Here is a 22,863-nt window from a genome sequence, read left to right on the forward strand (position 1 = left end):
CCAACTGAGATCACCATTGCTGCTTATGACAATATTTTTGTGACTATTTTGCACTCCATGTATTGACTGTTAGCAATAGTCTAAATGTTTGTGTCCTTGGGGGTCAGCACAGTTTTAGGTGACTGCCCTTTTAGTGGAAGACAGGAGAGATCAGGAGGGAAGCTGCTAATAATGTCCTATACTTTTGAATTTCTCTGTTCCAGTTGGCTTATATTATGTTTTTATCATATCTTAAATTTTGTCTCCTGGTCATTGTTTATATCAAGTAAAAGGATTTTTATTCATTTGAGCCTATATGTTCTAAAATAAATTGTTTTTTCCTTCCCATTATGAATTCTAGATAACCTTGAAAGCATTCAAAGATTTGCCTTTCATTTCACCCTAAATTTAAAAGAATCAGACAATTTTAGAAAGAAAAAAAAACCACAGATGCTAAATGTAATTTTAAAATAATTTGCTCCTGGCACAATAATTGTAAAATATCCTTGCTTTTAAAGTGTGATTTCTAGGACATTGCAAAAACCTGAGGGTGGGTGGTTAGGGTGGGATGGTGTTAAGAAATCCTGTTTTAAAGCTATAAATTGAAATGAAAAGAAAAGGTAATGTTTTTGCCCACTCTATAATTATTGTCCTGATATGGTCACTGTTCTCCTATGGTTGGAATGAGCACTCTCTTCATAGTGTCTGAAGGATAAAATCAGCTTTTTAGATGACAGTATTGTGGTCCAATGACTGTATCCAGTACCCTTCTCATAAACAGAAACAAAACAAACAAAAAGCACTTAAATAAAACCCAACTTCTAATGGTAATATAAGTGAGAAATATTTCTGATGGAACTTAACCAGTTAAAAATGAGAATTCAGCGGGGGAGGCAGCTAGGTGCCACACTGGCCCTGAATTTAGGAGGACCTGAGTTCAAATCCAGCCTCAGACACTTACTAACTATGTGATCCTGGGCAAGTCACTTAATCCTCATTGCCCTGCCCCCCCCAAAAAAAAAAAGAAAAGAAAAAGAAAAAAGAAAGAAGAATTCAGTTCTAAATTCCAAGTGGCAAAATCAGAAACAGTGATACTTCATTGATTAATCTTTTAATCAGTTGCTTCCCAATGTACAGTTGATAAATGTACATGGTAGCCGGCAGGCAGGTGTTGGTCTGATTGGTTAGATGGCTCACTGAAAATGAATTTTCCTTCATTTTACAGCAGCCAAGAGTTTGTTGAAGAAAGCAGATGGAGTAAAGGTAAGTCTAACAGATGCTTTCAAAATATTTCAGGCTCTGTTTTTTTTTTCTTTTCAAATGTCAGATATCAGTTCATCTTTGTAGGGTATGATTTTTTTCCAGTATGATGCAGAAGTATACAGCTTTAGATTCTAAATAATTAAGTCTATCAAGGTAAGGAGGTAATTTACCCTTTTAGAGAAATAACAAGAAAAATTATGCCTTAACTCATTGATTTCATCACAAATATTTTTGACCTAGACGTTATTTGTGAAATCATAAAACTGGGTGTTTAAATACTGTTTTGTCTCACTGCTGATTTTAATTACTGCAATGAACTGATAATCCTGATAAAAGACATCATAATATATATTTCTCATCAGTTGAAGTGGGTCTAAATAATCTGGGAGTGGGGGGGGGGACAGGATTGAAAAAAAACATGATCTTTCAGGTTTTGCTAGCAGAGAATTTTCATAAAGTCTAGTTGTTAGTCTTCTCCTGTCTCAAGACCTTGGGCCCTTTCCAAGGTGAATGCCTTGAGTAAAAGTTTTGAAAATCAGCCAAGAAGCCAGTTAACTGCACACAAATTTTGGTTTCCTTTTCTCTAGGGATTCCTAGAAAACAAATGGAATTACAATCAATAATGTTTCATGCCTTTTTTCTTCAGTTTTTACCTGGTTTCATAATAACTAGCTTTTAACCAAACTCTAGCTTCATCATTACATTTCTATTTTTTTTAACAAATATTTTGTCTCTTAATAGATTAGCCCTTTTCTTAGCCACCTACCCAGATGAAAAACATTTCACCATCTAAATTTTCAGATTTTTGATTTTAAGTTAGGATTCTACCAGTAGCTAAAGTCAAATGATGGTCAGTTTATATTCTAGTTACAACACAGAGACTGATTTATCTGTAATATAATTGGAATGTATAGGTTCAAGTATGAATCATCTGTTTACGCTTTTTTAAACATTTTAAGCACTTTGGTTACAATAATGTTTCTATTTTTTTGTCAGGGTGTGATTTGCTAGTGGATCAAGGATTGTTCTCACTGGCCTGTAATCATATCTTATGTTTTAAATTTATCTTTTAATAATGACAGTTGTCATCTGAAGTTCCCAATGTGATGTGTGCTATTTTAAAGTGTAATAAGGGTTTTAGATGTTCCATGAAGTTTTTCTGTACAGTTTTCTGAAGCAGGGGATCAAATAACTACCAAGGGCTTAACTTGAACTAGGAAGCTCATGTAGAATGAATAATTTCCAAAGCATTCCCCACCAAACTCCCCCACCTCATGTGGCATAGATCTTCTTTCTGAAAACAAAGGTATTTGTGTACTCCATGCTTTGCAACTTTAAATTCAACCGGTCACATTTTCTTCTTTTCCTTTCTCCTTGACTGGTCAATTCAGAAAAGGAAGTCCAGTTCGAGTGTTCAGATGATGGTGAGGACCTTTATCTGCCAGACTTTTCCTCCTGTGAAATATTCACATTTTAGAAATAAAACAGGTTTATTGACATTTTAGTGTAAGTGAAAGGTCTCTTAAAATTCAGTGTTGATTCACATCGCCAACAAGCACTACCCTCATCCACAGTACCACCAAAATAGTTTTATTTCCCTTTCTTTAGACCAAAATTTTAAAAACCTCAGCCACCAAGGGCAGAAATGTTGTTGCCACATTTAGTTATTTCCTTTCATGCTGTATGTTCCTTCATGTTGAAAGGATTTTTCCTAGATTAGACTGAGCCCAGATCTCTATTGGACAAAATGAACAGACTGCAGCAGAGTTCATTTGTTTGTTTCACCTGTTGTCCTATGAGAACAGATCGCCCAATGATCAATTTACGAAAAAAATAACTAAACAAAGCAGCCTCATCACAGTCTAGGTTTTCTGCCACATAAGACATGGCCTTAGGATCTTTGTTCTGGGATTTAAAATAGGCCCAAGTAAGACTTAAAATGTGGTTAAGCTTCACTAGTGGATTTTTCCTGGATTTTAAATATTAATGTTAAATCATGGCAAAGAAAGAAACATCAGGACTCCTTTATAAAATTCATGTTATTATTTAAACACCAGCTTCATGTTTTTAAAAATTATTTTTTAAAATGCTGGTTTTTTCAATATAAAAGAAATTCAAGTCATATATAAAAACAATGGCTTTTTTTTTTCTTTTTTTGATCCTATGCTTTATTAGTTCTATTGAGGGGCAACATGATGTGATAGATAGAGACCTGGTCTTGGAACCAGACAGACTAATTTCTGATGCTTCCTGGCTTTATGGCCTTGGACAAGTAACTTAACCTCTCTATGCCAGCCAGATCTATAAGACTATAAAATTTCAGAGTATGTACTGAGTACGTAAAGGGAGTCTTTTCATATGGGAGTTCCTGCTATCAATGGAATCACGGGCCCAGTCCCTATCTCTGTTCATTTGAACTTTAGTTTTACATATAATAAGTATTTTTATTTTCTAAAGAAAGAGTATTTTATATTTTGATAGCAAGTCTGGCCACACTTAATTTTATGGCCAATATTTAATTTTTTGTGTTAGAAAAAAAGTTACTGGTTTTTAAAAAATTTTTATTCAAGTACATTTAAACATTACTCAGAATGAAGATCAAGGCTCCCTCATTTAATAGGTGATTTTAAAAAACTGCATGTTAGAGGATTCCTCAGCAAAACAGAAGGGCCTTATTTTTCATCCTGGAGAGAATGACTGGTTCTGGCTCTGTGTGTGTGTGTGTGTGTGTGTGTGTGTGTGTGTGTGTGTGTGTGTGTGTGTGTGTGTGTGAGTGTGTGTGTGAGTGTGTGTGTATGTGTGTGTACTGACAGAGCCATTTTGACTGAAATGGAGCTGTTTGGCAATCTCACTTTGTGAAAAAACATCAATTCTCCTCTGCCTCAAAATAGATAGAAATAAAATCAACTCAGAAATATTTATTTGAAATCTATTCATTTTCCAGTGACATGAGAATAATATCCACAACTTATTGACTATTTGTCCTGCTCTCATCCTAAGAAACTCCAATATTTGATTAAAAGACAATTATATTTTTACCCAGCATTTTTCCTAAATATCAAATCATTTATGCACTTTTCCCTTTTTATCTGTACTAACTTAAATCCTGCATTTTGCTCCACTATCATTAATAGCCTCAGGTATCTCTTTTTTAATTCTTTTATGCCAGAGCATAAATTGATATGTTGACTTTTATGTACCTTGACTACAAAATATCAGTTATATAAAAATTTAACTAAAAGCTGCAGTATAATTTTCACTTATGACTCAAAAACAGAAGAGTTCCTAGTAAGACTAGCAGAATTTTGTCTTTCTTCCTTTACTTGCATGTCACCAAACTCACTGCTACATATTGTTAAAGACGCACACACAATAATACACTTCCAGTCACACAGCGTGTATTAATGCAACATAATATAGAAGAGCAAAGTACCATCATTTATCAATTAATTTTGTCATTTTCTGTCCTCTTCTGCCATTGGTAAGTGGCAGTTTCAAAAGAATTTGTGCAAGAAGTATGAAGAAACCAGTCAGATTATGTTGTTTGTTTGGTCTTTACCTGTTTGTTTTATTTGACCCTAAAACTTGAAACTATTCCCTTTAAGCCACCACATGTGATTCTATGTAAAATATTTTGGCATTTCTTTAGATGATACATTGCTTTGTTTATTTGTCACAATAATTAATGAAATTACTAAAAGACCAGAGTCCTAACAACATGTCAGTTTCTACCTATATTCACTAGTTTTTAAAGCAGTTTGGTAAATATATGGATTTCAAAGTATTAATTATCTGAGAATTTAGACTACAATTTCAGTACCCACCCCCCTCCCCCATTCATTCCCAGTACAATAATAAGATTGCACCGCACCAGATTCCTTTCTCTATGGGACCATTGCAGGTGTTACAACCTCCTTTCAATTGCTTGAATCATAGTTTGGTAGTTTAGGCACTGTGAGTAATTTAAGACCAAACTGATTGACTAAAGGGAATGCTGAGAGAATGTTGGGAAGTAGTAGTTAACCATAGTAAGGGTACTATAACAAATGATTAATGTTTCCTTTTAAGCAACATTAAAAAAAATCCACTTTATATTCAGAATATCCTTAAAAAGGGGATGGTTATCTAAGTTTAACATGCCCATTTAAAATGAAAATTTATTCTTGCAGCAAACTCATCTTTAACAGTTTTTAAGGTGTGACAAAGCCCACACTTCAACAGAGAGCTTAAATTCCTAATCGGATTATCCACAGAGCAAACAAACAGATGGTGCCTCACCAGAGAAATTCTCTTCTGTATTTTGCTTTTGACTTCAGGCCCAGGAATAAAGAGAATTGAAGAACTCTTAATTCAGGTGCCCAAGTGAAACCTGGGAAACCAAACTCAGAGAGTTTTAAAATGGTTATCTAGGCATTGCATTAATTTGCAGCCCCTCTGCCTGGTCACTAACATCACAGTGTCTCGCTGAAGCAGCCAAGGCCTGATGTATCATGCAGCCATCACAAATACTGTTAAGTAGCCTATGGGTACCAGAGACTAGAACTGATCATCAAACCTGCCAGCCATCGCCGTTTCTTTCTTTCAAGTTCATGACTTCATCTTCAGTTGCTCTTGAGTGCCATGTCTATTTTCCACATAGACATGCTGTGTTATAGAGATATTCGCTTACCAGGTGGTTTAAGGCTTGTCTGTTTCTATTTTCTACATATCTACAGATCAACAGCAAAACCAACGTGGTAACCAGCCCCAAAGAAAATATTCCTACCCCAGCGCTGGTATACCTGGATTCTTCTTTACAACCCAAACTTAAGTTCTTTACTATTTTCTGTTGTTTCACTTGTTTTCACCATTGTTTTGCTTTTCAAGATGTGATTTTTTTAAGTGGTCTGTTTGTAGTTTGCTTTTGCTTTTGTTTTATTTCGTGAGGAAGCCAGCAGTATGTTTCTAACATTAGACTATTAAATTTCTCAACTGGACATGGAATTATTGAGAGTTATGTTGGTAGTAGCTGGTCCTGTTTGCATGTTGTGCTAGAAGTGGAATAGATTTTGCCTTTGGTGCTCTTAGCTCTTCTCCTGATGAAGCTCTTAGCTCTTGGAATATGTAGATGATGATTCTTTTTCCTTGGCCCAGTCAATAACATCAAGGAGAGCTAAGGGGATCATTGTTAAATGGTAGTTAAGTAGGCCTTATTCAAATTTCCAGCTTCCATGTTATCTGGAATCCAACAAGGCTTTGAAAGACTACTCTTCATGAGATCAAAGGTACTGAGTCTGAAAAAAATCTTCACGTTCCACTGTTTCACTCTAATACAGACAATAATACTATAAAACAGTGTTGGTTGTTAGAAGGACTTGGGCAAACATCAGCTGTTATCGATTCAATCCTTTGGAAATTGGCAGGCGCTGAATTATTTTTAATCTTCAAATTTAAATTATGGGATTTTAAGTCTGAATTTCAGAATGTTTCTCACATCACACTGTGCTTCGATAAATTATTTCTAGGAAACACTTCTCTTCTTGGAAATTTTCTTTTAAAGTATCATTCTCAGGAAGCTTGACATATATTACTTCAAATTCAGGGAAATTTTAAAGTAGAGAATTCTTTATTTTACATAATCCAAAGTCTTAAACTTTAAAAAAAAAATGTCAGGCATGACATGTAATATAGTAGTGCTGTCTGTAATTAGGAATAATAAGAGCAACCTACTTGCTAATGTTGTCATGAGAATAAAAGGAGATATTTGCAAAGAACTTTGAAAACTTTAAAGTGCCATAGAAATGCTAGTTCTTATTATTCTGATAAATCATGATACTGGAGTTCAGCTCTATTAAGTATTATAAGTCTCAAACAAAAGCGGAAAGCATAAGAGGTATATCTTTGGGACCTAGGAATTTTCAATCAGAGCCCTCTGAACACAGGAACAAGTCTCTACAGATCAGTCACGAAGTATCAAGAGACAGAGAGAAGAGTCCAAAGTTAGGAAGGGACCGTCAAGGAAAAATAAATTGTAACTCCTGGTAAAAATAGTAATACTTATAGGTTCGTTCCATTCCTGCTATGGAACTGACATTGGAACCAGCATTTTTTAAAACAAATTTTTATCAAGATCTGCGTTTTTTTATCACCAAAATTGTCCTTGTTTTCTTTCCCCTTACCCCTCCCAGAGAACCATGAATAGTAGTTTTAAAGGTTAAAAAAAAAAAAAAGGAGAGAAAGAGAGCAGGAGAAAAAAAATCCACAACACTGATCAGTAAGTACGTTGCAGAAGTCTGAAAATACATCCTGTCTTCCACATTCGTGGCCCTCCCACCTCAGCAGATAGTTAGGGCAAGTGCCTTCACTGACTGAACTCTCTCAACTTCCTCTCTCTTCTCTCTCTCTCTCTCTCTCTCTCTCTCTCTCTCTCTCTCTCTCTCTCTCTCTCTCTCTCTCTCTCTGTCTCTCTGTCTCTCTCTCTGTCTCTGTGTCTCTCTCTCTCTTTAAATTTATTTGAAAGTATGTTTCATCAAGTATTTATTAAGGATCTACTACATATTAAGTATTTAGATAAGCCCTGAAGATACACTTTCACAAAGAGAATACAGTCCCTGACTATCATCTACTGGTGGGAAAACAGATACACAGAAAAACAAATAAAAACTATATACAAAGTTAATAAAAAATACTTTGGGTAGCAGGGAGAACTATAAGAGCTAGAGGGAGGATTAGGGAATGCAAACTACGCCTCATAGTGGGCTAGGGGTTGCAAGGGGCACAGGCAAGGGGGGAGAGCATTCCATAGAGCAGGGACAGCTTGTCCAAAGGTGCATATGTAACATTATTAATTTCCTCTTTCCAAAATCTTTCCAGTGAGCCATATTGAGAATTGTTTTGCACTATGGAAATGCACTTCTAATTTTATCACGGAAATACCATTAGGAAAAGTAGCCTTTTCTTTACGGAAATGTTGTATGGCAAACTGTGCAAGATTCCATCTACTTAAAGCAGAGATGCCTCTTTTGCTACTCATTTTTACTAACATTTGCTTACATGGAGAACATGTTTGAATAAGTATGGATGAGTTATTTAATTCATTCTTAAGTGTATTTACCTTTAGGATATACTCACTAAATCTTGAATCTGTTTCTCTATAGTTATCAAAATAGGTTCCAATGTTTCCAAAGGGTACTTGGTTCCTATTCTATGAATGATAATTTTAGAATTTAAGAGACTCTAGCTGGAAATAGGTGAGAAGCATTGTGGGTGGAATCAGGAGGACCTGCGGACATCTTATCTCTCTCTGATAGATACTGGCTAACCCAGGCAAGTTGTAATCTCTCAGTGCTCTAGGCACTAGCTTCTTAAACTGTGGGTTGCAACCCCATATGGGGTCACATAACTGAATGTGGGAGTTGCAAAAAATTTGCCAACAGTATTATATACATATATACACATATATACACACATATACATATATACATGTACGCATGTGTATATATGGGTGTGTGTATATATATATACACATATATATACATATATATATATGTATACATATAGTCATGTGAAAATTTATTGTGCAAAAAGGAGTTTGGAGTGGAAAAAAAGTTTAAGAAGCCTTGCTCTAGGTAACCAACACTTTGAGTTAGTCTGCTGAGGTGTGCACGTAAAGTTTAAAAATAACTCACCCCCAGAAAGACATGACACATTTTTAAGTTTAATCAGCATTGTTAACTTTTTTTCTCTTAAATATAGACAATAAATAAAACAAGTAGAGAAGCTCTGCTTTGTAGCATTAAAATAAACAAACCTGAATTGATAGAGGCTCCCTTACAACAGAGGTTTTCTTACAACAGTGAAAACACTTGTCCCCTATCACTTTCCTTATAGTTGGAAATATGGTTCATCATCATTTTCTTTTCATTCTATAAACTGTCCATTATGGAAAGATTTGGCTGACACTATTAGGTACATTTATACAGTACAAACCCTAAAGTTTAAAAATGAGAAAGTCAAACTGTTAACAGTGAGTACCTCCCTTCAAAGCCTTGTGTAGCTCTGGGCCATGAATAAGGTCTTTTGCATGTTGCTACATTAGGGAGGTGTATTTTTTTTTACCAGTTGATCAAGCAGAAAACTTTTCATCCAAGAACTTGTTAACTGCAACCTCTGACAGCGGTTAACTTTGCTTATGCTCTTGTCATGGTTAATGGTTGTTGGCTGTTGGTTTTTTTTCTTTTTTAAGTTGGCTCCTTTTGCTCTGTCCCTTACACTAGTAAGACAAATGTACCAATGCAAACTGTTTCTTTCTCTATTTTGTTCTCACTCAGGAGCCCCAAACTACCGTAATCCACAACCCTGATGGAAACAAGGTATTCAGAAAGAATCAACTCCATCTTGCATTTTTTACAAGATGCTAGAACATTTCACAGAAGATTCAAAACAAAATACATTCATTATTGAGAATGAGATATAAACATCTTCATCATATCTCTCTCTTTTATTTTTTTAAACCAATGACCTAATAGGTCTAATTTGTTTAAGGAATGTACACCCAAAAAAGTCTTGAAAGAAAAATGGTATACTTAGATCCCTTGTTATCCCGGAAGCCTTTCTGAAGATGATTGTGTATCTGAAGTCATTCCATCTGTTCTTCTTTCTCTCTGCATGTTCATGCAGCAGACTGTGATTATGTGTTCTGCATGGAAGTCTTGATTTTGTTGCTATATCATCCAGCTTTCTGTAAGACTTTAACACTTGAGTTGGCAGGGAATTGTCTTGGTTTGGTGTAGCTTTTGAGTTTGGATCAGTTCTGTTGTCAAGGTGTTTCATTTTTAATTTCCACGTATTTGTTTTTCTGCATGACTTTGAGCAGAACGAGGGAGTTTTATCTCCCATACAATGTGTTCCTTGTCTTCTCATGTGCACTTCCTGAAAAGAAATTTCATTGTTCAGAATGAGGAACTAAAGGCCAAGAAGACTACAGTTATATCTGCTCTGAAATAATAAATCGTGTGGTTGCTCAGCATGTTGGGGGGGACAAATAACTTACACTTGCATAAGTATCTAAAGGATGAAAGGAAAAAATTTCTGAATGCATTACATATCTCTGATTCATTTGTAATATAGCTCATTTCATCTATAGAGGAAAACAGATTTTGCCATCCTTTGTCAAATTCTATATTCAATCATGGGCCATATTTCTCGCAGGATAATGTTTAAGATCTAGGTTACAATTTCCCTCTGGCATAACCTTAACAAACCAAACATTAAAGTCCACAAAATGGAAAAAGAGGAGAGAGAAAATATTAGTCCTCGTGGTGCTAACATTTTAGATCACCGCATTGCCATGGATTTTAGATATAGAATTTCTTCAGAATCTACGATTTTGCCTTTGACTTCTTCACGAAGTCAAAACAATCACACAGGGGAAAAACAAAATTTAAAACAAGAAACAAACAGAAAGAAACCCAAAGTTATTATTAAAGTTCATCATCTGCAAAAACGAAAGACCAAGCATAGCAACCGGCGTGGATGCTTCAATAGCACTAGCTACATTCCTTGTGAGAGCTGTTGCATGGTATTCTCTCTGCTTCCATCCTTGACTTTAGTTTTACAGCGCATGGTATGGCTGAGATCTTTACCCGCATCATGGATTGGAATCAAACACCATGTCACCCTCCAAAAAGCATGAGATGGTTTTCTGTATACAGTGCCTTTTATATGCTTGATTTATACTTTGTATTTTCCTTGTAAATAGTGTATCCAGTGGTTTTGACCATTTTCACTTTTTTTATATAGTTTCAGAAAAGGACACTGACCAGAGTTGTTGTTTTTTTCTAGTTACTTTAAAAAATGTTTTAACCTCACTGAATGTGTGATCCCTAATTGAAAGCCTGAGCCTATTTTTTTTTCTTCACAAGTCATTGACAATTCAATAAGTTAAGGATGTATTTTTTTTCTAACAGCATGTTAATGACAAACATGGCAGACTTTTTTGTACTCTCTTGCCCCTCCCACTCAAAAAAAAAAAAAAGAAAATGATTTCCAGGATCATTCTGAATTGAAAAGCATTATCAGATTATTGAACAATTTAAGAAATAGTTAAATTTCTCAACATTGGCAGTGTCCTTTTATCTTTTACTAATCTTTCACTTCATATATTGTTTCATTGATACACGTGTATTTAGCCTTGCCTTTTCATTATGGGAGAAGGTGTCTTACCAATGTGAACTAATTTCCAAGTTAGAAGAAAATTCTATGACAAAATAAACCTGGAAGTCAGTGAAAGTGTCAATATATATCCAATTCTATTGTCCTGTCCCTTCATCAAATTATGGAATGTAATTTGTTCCCAAATGTGCCATTCTACAAACAGGAAGGAGTCATATATGCTGCAAGGCAGTGTTGTGTCATTGATAAACAACTGGCCTTAGAGTTAGAGAAATAAGTTGAAGTCCCATTTCTAACACATACTGACTGTGTGACCCTGGGAAATTCACTCAATTTCTCAACACCTTAAGCAATTCTATGAATCCAAAAGTTACATACTAGTTTTATCTAATCAATGGAGGCAGTTTGTACTTCCAAGCTCATATGATCAGAATATCATAGGTAGTTTGTTGTTGGTGTTGTTTTTAACAATAGTAGCTAGCTAGCATTTTTATAGTGCTTTAAAGTCTATAAAATATTTCACTTTATTCGCATAACAACCCTGGCAAATAAGTGTTATTATTATCCTCATTTTGAAGTTGAAAAAACTAAGGCTTAGAGATTAAGGGACTTGCTTATTTGCATTAAATAGTAAATTTCAGACCTGGATTTGAATTCAGATCTTCTATCCCTTCAGCCACCTAACATTCTAACTTGGAAGGAACATTGAAAAAGCATTGAATCCAACCCCCTTCCCCCTCCTTTATTTTACAAGTAGGGAAGCCAGGTGGCACAATGGATAGAGCTCTGTCCCTGAAATTGGGAGGACCTGAGTTCAAATCTCACCCCACTTACTAGCTCTGTGACCCTGGGCACATCACTTAACCTCAATTTCCTTAAAACATCTGGGGCCATCTCCAGTTATCTCTATATCTTGCCACTGGACCCAGATGACTCTGGAGGAGAAAGTGAGATTAGTGACCTTGCTCAGTCCTCCCTCACTTAAATCCAATTCAGTGCAAGTCATGACATCACCCTGATGTCATGGTCTTCAAAAACAAAGGACAAACAACAATAACACTCATTTTTCAGGTAAGGAAACTGAGTGACTTGCGTAGGGTCACACAGCTGTCACACAGCTAGTAAGTATCTGAGGCAAGAATCAAACTTAGCTCTTGATGAATTCAAGTTCCTCAACAAAGATGAAAGCACAGGTCTAGACCTAAAAAGAAGAAGAAAAGAAAAAAGAAAAACAATATCACTAGAGAGAGAGAGAGCATAGCACAGTACTATAAATTGATTATGTATTCAATAAATAGCAACAAATTTGTTGAAAAGTAATGTAATTTCTTATTCTAAGGTTGACGTTTATTCATTTGAAATAGGATTTCCCTACTAAGATTCAGAAGAGTACCTCCTTTTAAAAGAAAAGTCTAGAATAAATGAGTTTAGTGCAGTTGTTTATTGTTTAAATAAAGTGCAGGATCTTTGTGTTCTACAAGTAACCCAGTCTATCCCCCCACGCCCCCACCCCTGCCAAATTGGCCATGTCATCACAATACTCCCTTTTGAAATGGACAGAGTATTTCAAATTTCATTCCTGCTAAAACCATCATAGTCCATGTGCCCATTTGCATGTGAACACATTCACACACCCGGCTTTGGGATATGCATGTCTTGTGCACCACAAGCTATGTTACTTGCTTAAATGCGTGAGAATATCAATGTGAAGCTACCATACACATCTTAATTGTGTTTGCTTCTTAACAGGAGTCCACTGAGAGTTCCAATACAACCATTGAAGATGAAGATGTAAAAGGTATGATCATACCCTAAACATCTGGAAAACTGAGGCACATGTAGATTTATATTAATGGAAAATGTAGGAGTTGGATTATTTTTGAGACAAGAATATTTTTGTCTTTCCAAATAGTATTGTAGTAATAATATCCCAATTATGCTTATTGATTGTCTTAGATTTGCTAGAAATTTAATCCTATCATGTAATTTTAAAGCCTCAGATATCACTTTTGTTTATTCTAGTGACATTGCACCAATGTATATTTATATCAGGTAGCAGATTTCATTTAAAAATATAAGTGGTTCAGTGAAATATCAAAAGAAGAAATAGGGGAGAGAGAGGGTCATCTTTGGAGTCAGGGAAACATGGAGTTCCTGTTTCACTTTGAAACCAACTGTCTTAGGTAACCAAGGGCAATTATGTAGCCTTTCAGTCCTCCAAGCAATTCCTGAAGACTAGAAGGTGCAAATAATAAGTTGGAGATCCCAATCAATGAAGACAGTTTTCATATTGATGAAATCACTAATTGGAATCAGAAAAAGAAAATGTATTATAAAACCCATATGAAAGACCAACTTTGAAAATGACAAACTATATTATTAGAGAGCCAGGGTCTTCCAAAGGGGTATTATCTCTAGAATGATATTCATAGCTCTCCTTTTGCTATTTCATTATTAGTTACTATTGTGTGTTTTTACATTTCTTCATGATTTTTATTCTTTTCAGTGGTTTTTTCTGGTTTTTAATATGTGAAATTTTCAAAATCCTGGCATATTTACTGTTATTTCCTAAAGAATTTTGCATTTATATAGCACACAATCTAATATAATTGAATTTGCTTTTGTAAATTTTCATTTTTTGCCATGTTATTTTGGTTATGTTACTTTGTTTAGTTCTGCATCGTATTATTTTCCTTAATGTATTACTTACTATTATAGAAGCTCTTTTATTCTGTTCACAACACCCTTCTGGTCCACACAAATCACTTGGCAGGCACATATCAAAGGAACTTGAACATTAGTTTGTTTGCTTGTTTGTGTTCCTTAGCTCCTAAAACTATCATTAGAGTGTTTGTTTGTAAATAACTATGTAGGCATTACTGGTATTATTTATTTGGTTCCCACAAATAAAGGATCTTCCTGGAAAGTTGCATCTCTAATATAAACTAAAGAGCCAGGACATTTTCAATGATTTTGTAGTCATGGACATTTGGGAAAGGTAAAAGAGTTACAGTTAACAAGTTTCCGGGGTGGCTAGGTGGCACAGTGGATAAAGCACTGGCCCTGGATTCAGGAGTACCTGAGTTCAAATCCGGCCTCAGACACTTGACACTTACTAGCTGTGTGACCCTGGGCAAGTCACTTAACCCCCATTGCCCCGCAAAAAAAAAAAAAAAAAAAAAAGTTTCCTACATAATTTTCAGTTGAATGGAGCAATTAGTAAAAGCTGGTAGAAGAGACACATTACTGTTTCTATTACACTGACTCATTGACCTAACTTTACCTATATGTTGGCAAGGTAACACATTTACAGAAGGTATAGAGGAGTAATCAAATAGTTTACTCATCAGTGCCTGGTCCATGTGTTCCGGTGAAGAGCAAACTCAGTGCACTGCTGATACCAGACTTGTGTTTATCAAATGAAGAGTAAATTTGAGGCAGCTAGGTAGAGTGCTGGTCCTGAAGTTAGGAAGACTTGAGCTCAAATCCAACCTCAGACATTTATTAGCTGCGTGACCCTAGACAAGTTACTTAACCTCTACCTTCCCCAGTTTCCTCAACTGTAAAATTAGGATACTAACAGCGTCTGCTTGGCAGAGTTGTTGTGGGACTCTGCATCAGAGTGAATTATCTAAGTAAGGCCATAATAGAGGAATAGAAATTTATTAATATTAATGATTAGTGGTTATTAACAATGGTAACATTAGCAACAATGACAGTGACTCATGTTTAGAGTTTATAGTGGACAGGCAACAAAGCACTCTCCTCAAGTGAAATAGGTAGCATCAGTATTATTATTCCCCTTTTATAGATGAGCAAATGGAGACTTATAAAGCCTGAGTACTTTTCTGAGGGTCATACAGATAGGAGATCAGAGGTGGGGTACAACTTGAACAACCTTTGTTCAAAGGTCCAGTGCTCTTTCCATTATACCATACTGTCTCTGTATAATTGGTGAACTAGGGAATGGACAAATGAACTAAATAAATAGCCAGATCCCAGAATTAAAGCATGTTAGATCCGAAAGAAATCTTTAAGATCATAAGAACTAAGGCACAGAGGGTTGTTGTTTTTCAATTATTTACTAGAATTAAATAAATATTTGGTTCAATTATCCACATTTCATTACTAACCTTAGCCTATCTCTGCAAATCCTCTTCTTAGGAGAAATGTCTCTTTTGGCAACTGCTTAAATATTGAGTGATATCATAGAATCATAAAATTAAACCTGATTTCAAAAAGCCATCCAGGTCATGCTCTTGACTTAAAGCAGAGCAGTTCATAAAGCATCCATCCAAGTCACATTTAAATATATGTTTATTTTACTTAGACTTGTAAAGGGATGTGTTTATATTTAAACCAAGAGTTATTTAATGAACCACTGGTGGCTGCATAGTAGATAAGGAGATAGATGGTTGTACAAAAAGAGCAGAAGTGAGGCGGCTAGGTGGCACAGTGGATAAAGCACTGGCCCTGGATTCAGGAGTTCCTGAGTTCAAATCTGGCCTCAGACACTTGACACTTACTAGCTGTGTGACCTTGGGCAAGCCACTTAACCCCCATTGCCCCACAAGAAAACAAAACCAAAAAAAAAGAGCAGAAGTGCTACTTAGTCTTTTGTGAAATTCAGGGAACAACATCTTTCTAAATGTTTTAGATGCATTAGTATTACCTCAGTAGTCTTCATTCTTAAACTCTCAGGCTTTAAATCAGGAAAAGAAATGGGAGTTGTGCTGGTTTAGAACCAAGATGGCAGATTAGAAATAACCCAGCTAAACTCTGTCAACATTCCCCTCCAAACACCTTTAAAATGATACCTCAAATCAAATTTTGGAGAAACAGAGTCAACAAAATGTCAGTGTGAGACATTTTTCCAGACTAAGAAAACTTAGGAACTCAGCAGGAGAAGTCTGTGATGCTAGGGTGGAGGTCTGTCCAAAGCCCACCCATGGAATAGCAGCAGTAACAGTAGCTGTAGTAGCAGCCACTTCAGGGATTCTCAGCCCAGAGATGATAAGGGGATCAGACAACTGGTCAGAAAGAGATTGTAGAGAACTCTTTACTTCAGTGAATACATCTGGTACAGATTGGCAATTCTTTTGCCCACACTCAGTTCTGTGTCACTGTTCCAGGATGGAGAGGAGTGCAGGTCACAAGAGATTAGGGATTCTGGTCACAGTTCCAAAGCAAGGAAGAGCACTAACACTTGTAGCTGCAGGGGAGGAGGAACACTTCTTGCTTAAAGACCAGAGCACAGACCAGGAGAGCAGTGATTACACGTATCCCATCATACCATCTTAGAAGCACCCAAAACTTGTAAACACCCAGAACTAGTTCTGAAAACAGCAACATGAAAAAATTCTGAAGCTTGGCATAGTGCCTCCTCACTCCCAGGTGAGCAGAGTCCAACTGCCAGCATAAAGTTCAAAGTCAAGAAATAGGCTAGAAAAATAAGCAAAAAAAAAATAATAATAATCATAAAAAGCTACTACCATGAACTGAAAGACCAAGATAGAAACTCAGAAGAAGACAAAGCCTCAAAGAAAAATGCTAATTGGATCCAAAAACCACAAGAATTCCTGGAAGAGTTAAAGAAAAAAAATAGGAGTGGTAGAGGAAAATATGGTAAAAGAAATGAGAGAAATGCAAGAAAAATACCAGCTTGGTAGAAGAGGCACAAAAATTCATTAAAGAAAACAACTCTTTAAAAAGCAGAATAGTCCAAAATTCACTAAAGAACTTCTTAAAAATAAAATAGTCCAAATGTTAAAAGAGGCACAAAAACTCACTTAAAAAATAATTCCTTAAAAATTAGAATTGGGCAACTGGATCCATGAGACATCAAGAAACAATCAAAGTCAAAATTATGAAAAAAAATAAAAGAAAATGTGAAATACTTCATCAGAAAAAAATAATTGTCCTGGAAAATAGATCTAGGAGAGATAATTTAAGGATTATTGGACTTCCTAAAATTCATAATCACAGAAACAGCCTTTTAGACATCATATTTCAAGAAATTATCATGGAAAACTACCTGGATATCCTAGATGTAGATGGTGAAATTGAAATTGACAAAATCCACTGTTCATCTCCTGAAAGAAATCCCAAAATGAAAGCTACCAGGAATATTACAGCCCAAGTTAAGAGTGCCCAGATTAAAGAGAAAATACCTCAAGCTTCCAGAAAGAAACAGTGCAAATATCGTGAAGCCACAGTAAAGATCACACCAGATTTATTGGTTTCCACATTAAAGTAGCATAATACTTGAACTATGATATTCCAGAAAGCACAGGAGCTAGGATTACAAGCAAGAATAATTCACTCAGAAAAACTGAATATAATCCTTCAGGGTGGAAAAATAGGTATTTAATGAAATGGAGGACTTTCAAGCATTCCTGACAAAAAGACTAGAACTGAATAGAAAATGTAACATTCAAACAGAAGATTGGAAAGAAACTTAAAAAGGTAAACATGAAAGAGGAATTATAAGAGACTCAATGAAGTTAAACTGTTTACATTCCTGTGTGGGAAGATGATGTCTATAACTCCTAAGAACTTTACCATTATTAGGGCAGTTAAATGGAGTTTACATAACATAGGGCATTTCAATTTGGTTGGGATACTTTCCCAAAAAAAAGAAGAGATGAGTAAAAGAGATGGACTGAGAGAAGGGGGAAGGAAGAGGTAAAATAGGGAAATTTTTCTCAAATAAAAGAGGCATGCAAGGAAGAGTTTTGCAGTGGAGGAGGAAATGGAGGGGGCAGGGTGGCAGGTAATACTTGACCTTCTGTCTCATCAGAATTGGTTTAAAGAGGAAGATGCATGCACACAGACTCAGTTATGTATGGAAAATGTAACTAACCCAGTAGGAAAATAAGAACAGAAGGGGATAAGAGAAAGGCTTGGGGGCTGGGGTAGAGGTGATAAAAGGGAGAACAAATTAAAGGAGGCAGTGGTTAGAAGCAAAATGGACTTTTGAGGAAGTTTAAGAGAAAAAGAAAAGAAGAAATGGAATAAAATGGGTTGGAGGGAAAAACACAGTAATCATAACTGTGATTGTGAATGGTATGAACTCACCCATAAAATGGAAGCAGATAACAGAATTGATTAGACACCAAAATCTAATAATATGTTGTTTACAAGAGATAAATTTGAAACAGAAAGACACATAGAGAGTTAAAATAAAGGGAAGGAGTAGAATCTTACATGCTTCAGCCAGACTAAAAAAAGGCAGAGGTAGTAAACATGATCTCAGACAGAACAAAAGCAAATATAGACCTAATTATAAGAGATTCAGGGAAACTGCATCTTACTAAAAAGTACCATAGACAATAAAGTAGAAAAAAAATCATCATCAAAAAAATGACAGCAAATTTCTTTGATAACTCAAATATATGCTGAGTATAGAACATAGTCAAACTTATAAAAATAAGAGGCATTCCTCAATTGATAGATGGTCAAATGACATGTACACATGGTTTAAGAAGAAGAAATCCCATCTATAGTCATATGAAAACTGCTCTATATCATTATCAATTAGAGAAAGGCAAATTAAGACAACCCTGAAGTGTCACCTCACACCTATCAGAAATAACAAATGCTAGAGTAGATGAAGGGGAAATAGGTACAGTAATGACTTGGTGGAGTAGTGAACTGGTTCAAACATTCTGGAGAACAATTTGGAACCAGACCCAAATGGTATAAAACTATGTATACCCTTTGACCCAGCAATATGACTGCTATATCCCAAAAAGTTCAAAGAAGAAGGAAAAGGAACTGTAGGTACAAAATATTTATAACAGCTCTTTTTGTGGTGGTAAAGTATTGGAAATTGAGGGGCTGCTCATCATTTGGGGAATGTATGAACAAGTTGTGGCATATGATTATGATGGATTACTATTGTGCTATCAGAAATTATGAGGAGGGTGGTTTCAGAAAAACCTGGAACTGATACAAAGTGAATTGAGAAGAACCAGAAGATCATTGTGAACAGCAACAGCAATGTTATAATGGTGATCAATTGTAAAAGACTTGACTACTTTTATCAAGATAATCCAAAGGACTCATGATGGAAAAATGCTGTCCATCTCCAGAGAGAGAACTGGTGAACTCTGAGCACAAATTGAAGTATAATTTTCTCCATTTTTCTTGCTTTTTTGAAATATGGCTAATTGGAATTTTTGCATTATTTCACTTGTATGATTGATATAATATTGCTTGCCTTTGGAGGGTCAGGGTGAGAAATGGGGGAAAATTGGAACTCAATTTAAAAAGAAAATGTTTAAAATAAATAATATTTACAAAAAAAAGAAATACAGCCATAGGGAGGGGAAAAATAAAAGGAAATAAGTTGTATCATTTTCTGGAAGGGTATGGAACTTTGTATAAATAGAATAGGAAAATATGGAGGGCTCTTCTCTGGTGTATTTCATATTTATAGTATTTCTTCTCATACCATGTTTCTCTGATATTAGAGAAATTCCATTCTGCCTGTGATAGAGAATAGAGATAAATCTGTTGTGTCATATCTGGCATAAGTGAGAAAAGTAGTCTTTCTTACCCAAATTTCATTCTTGTTTCTTGAATGGTATTGGTTCTGCATAAGTGCTCATTTAAATTTCAAGATAGGAGTAAGATCCTCATAATAAATTCCATCTGAGGGTAATTTCTTTTTGGTCTTAATGACCCATAAAAATGAAGATAAAAACATTTAAGTAAGTATACCTTATTTAAGTTTCTCTTGAAATAACTTAGGCTCATCTTGCCTCTTTAAGTATGTGCGCACACACACACACACACACACACACAAGGAAATCTTACATATTCCTTATTTTTTAGAATAAAACTCAACATTTTAGTTATTTCTCCAGCATTCTGTTATCAGGTATCATTTGATCTGTGTCTTTTTCCCTCAAATACTCCTTTAGTGAATCTGCTTTGTGTTCATTTGTTATTTAATGGGGATAAGGGAACTTATTTTTTTGTTTTTGTTTTTTGCAGGGCCATGAGGGTTAAGTGACTTGCCCAAGGTCACACAGCTAGTAAGTGTCAAGTGTCTGAGGCCGGGTTTGAACTCAGGTACTCCTGAATCCAGGGCCAGTGCTCTATCCACTGTGCCACCTAGCTGCCCCTGATAAGGGAACTTATTAACCTCTTCAATTCCATATATGAAAGTTGGTCAATATCAATCACATATTATCAACAATGTTATAGAATAGACCAAAGTGACTGGCAAACTGCTTGTTGCAGGATTTGCAAATCACCAAAAGGAGGCTAAGCTATGTATATTTTTAAACAAAAACTCTAGCAACAGCTGAGATACATCTAACAAACAGTTAGAAATGTTTTTACTTAGAGAAAAAAAAATCAGTTGAGTCATTGAGGTATACCCTAAATATACATATTGTTAATCTAATTTGAAAGATGGACCCACTGACAGCATTGCTATCCTTGGGAGTGGGTGTGCTTATAAGTGGTATTTGAGGGGCAGCTAGGTGGAGCAGTGGATAAAGCATCAGCCTTGGATTCAGGAGGACCTGATTTCAAATCCAACCACAGACACTTGACACTTACTAGCTGTGTGACCCTGGGCAAGTCACTTAACCCTCATTTCCCCACCAAAAAAAAGAAAAAAAAAAGAATAAGTGGTATTTGAGCAAGTAATTTCCACACTGTGTACATGTGAAAATGCTCATCTGATTTGTGGCTATAGCCACTGTTTGCAGGCCCTGTCGCTGTATCCCACTCTGCCTCTCCACCTCATAGTCAGCTTGGCACCAATTGTTCACAGTCAGACCCTCCATCTATGATTGACGTACATCGAGCTGGTACATCTGCTGAAGCTTCCCAGCATTCCACAGCTATGCAACATCTTTCGAAGTTGTCCTTCAGTGTGTCCTTATAGCATCTTTTCTACTCAGCAGTCTTCAGTAGCTTCTTGAATATCTTGCTATCATGCTTCTTCCCAACACATACAGTCCAGGGTAGTTGTGGACCAGAAGGCAGTAGTCTGACATGGTGTCCTTGAGTGTCATCAGTGAGGCTATTCTATACTTCCATATGCTAGGCACAGCTATAAGGCAAGGTCAGAGGTGAATAAAAAGGGAGGAAAAGAAGAAAACAAAGTAAAACTATAGGATAAAACAGGAGAAGAGATAGAGAGGAAAACAATAAAAGAGGATTAGAATATCACCAAGAATTGTCTTATGTGCCAATCCCTAGATTTGCTATTCAATAGTTAAATAAAATGATGGGGTACAGCTAGGTGGTGCAGTGGATAAGACACCAGCCCTGGATTCAGGAGTACCTGAGTTCAGGTCCAGTCTCAGACACTTGACATTTACTAGCTGTGTGACCCTGGGCAAGTCACTTAACCCCCACAAAAAAACAAAAACAGAAACAGAAAAATAAATAAATAAATAAAATGATGAAGAGAGAAGAAAAGAAATGAGAAAATCTATAGTAAAACTTTTCAGCATATTCTAAATGAATTATTTAACTAACAAATTGTTGTTGTTGTTTTAAACCTGGTGTTAGAATATACTTCAGGACCTCTCAGAAAACCATTTAACTCAATGGGCAAAGCCACCATATTTACCAAAAAATCGTAAGTTTTTGAGCTACAGGTGGCCTCAGAGATTATCTAGTCCAACCTCCATCTCTTACAGATAGGGAAATTGAGGCCTATGGAGGGTTTTTGCCTTGACTTAAACTAGGTAGATATTGAAGCAGAACTTATATTCAACCCAGAAACTATGACTCCAAATATAGCTTAAAAAGGGAGTCTCAGAAATTCCATATGCCAATGAGTTCTTGTCTTCCTGCCTCTGATGCTTACCAGCTACTCAATCACAGGCCACTTTCTTAACCTCCATGAGCTTCATTATCTTCAATCCGCATAATAAGAATAGTAATATCTCTTGTCCCTACCTCACAGGGTTGTTGTGAGGCTCAAATGAGAAAATGAATATAAAGTACCTAATAGATTTTTAAGTCATAAAATGGTTTCTTTAAGAAAAAAAAAGGTCACTTACCTTTCTATATTATGTCTTCTGGACTTCAAGATAGAAAATAACATGAATAAGTTATTTCCTTTCAAACTGGTTAAAACAACTTAGGAAATCTGAAAAGGACCTGGGAGGGGAAATATGATTTTCATTTCCTTTTTAAAAATATTACCTAGAGGGGCAACTAGGTGGCACAGTGGATAAAGCACTAGCCCTGGATTCAGGTGGACCTGAGTTCAAATCCAGCCTCAGACACTTGACACTTACTAGCTGTGTGACCCTGGGCAAGTCACTCATTGCCCCACAAAAACAAAAAATATTACCTAAATGATGAAATCGCAAGATTCCTACTGTCCATTTCTAGATAAAAATCCTTCCATAATTTCAGTTTTAAATGTATTTTAATAATTCAAAAGGGAAAAAGCCCATATTTGTGCATAGATATTTATTCCTGTGAGAATTG

At 35.7% G+C, this 22,863-nt stretch overlaps 1 protein-coding gene across 7 annotated transcripts in view; it reads left to right on the forward strand.

Annotated features, from left to right (window-relative positions):
- Nucleotides 1-22,863, forward strand: part of CAMK2D (calcium/calmodulin dependent protein kinase II delta) — a 364,907-nt gene that overhangs the window by 311,216 nt on the left and 30,828 nt on the right. For 2 of the 7 annotated variants that reach the window (XM_043969907.1, XM_043969908.1), the window contains exons 13-16: nt 1,205-1,242; nt 5,958-6,017; nt 9,552-9,593; nt 13,144-13,192. In XM_043969907.1, the coding sequence (XP_043825842.1) occupies nt 1,205-1,242; nt 5,958-6,017; nt 9,552-9,593; nt 13,144-13,192 (189 nt within the window). The remainder of the gene's footprint in view (nt 1-1,204; nt 1,243-5,957; nt 6,018-9,551; nt 9,594-13,143; nt 13,193-22,863) is intronic. The other 5 variants (XM_043969910.1, XM_043969911.1, XM_043969913.1 and 2 more) reach the window with 3 other exon arrangements.

The sequence above is a fragment of the Dromiciops gliroides genome, chromosome 6 (genome assembly GCF_019393635.1).
Source record: "Dromiciops gliroides isolate mDroGli1 chromosome 6, mDroGli1.pri, whole genome shotgun sequence".
NCBI lineage: Eukaryota > Metazoa > Chordata > Mammalia > Microbiotheria > Microbiotheriidae > Dromiciops > Dromiciops gliroides.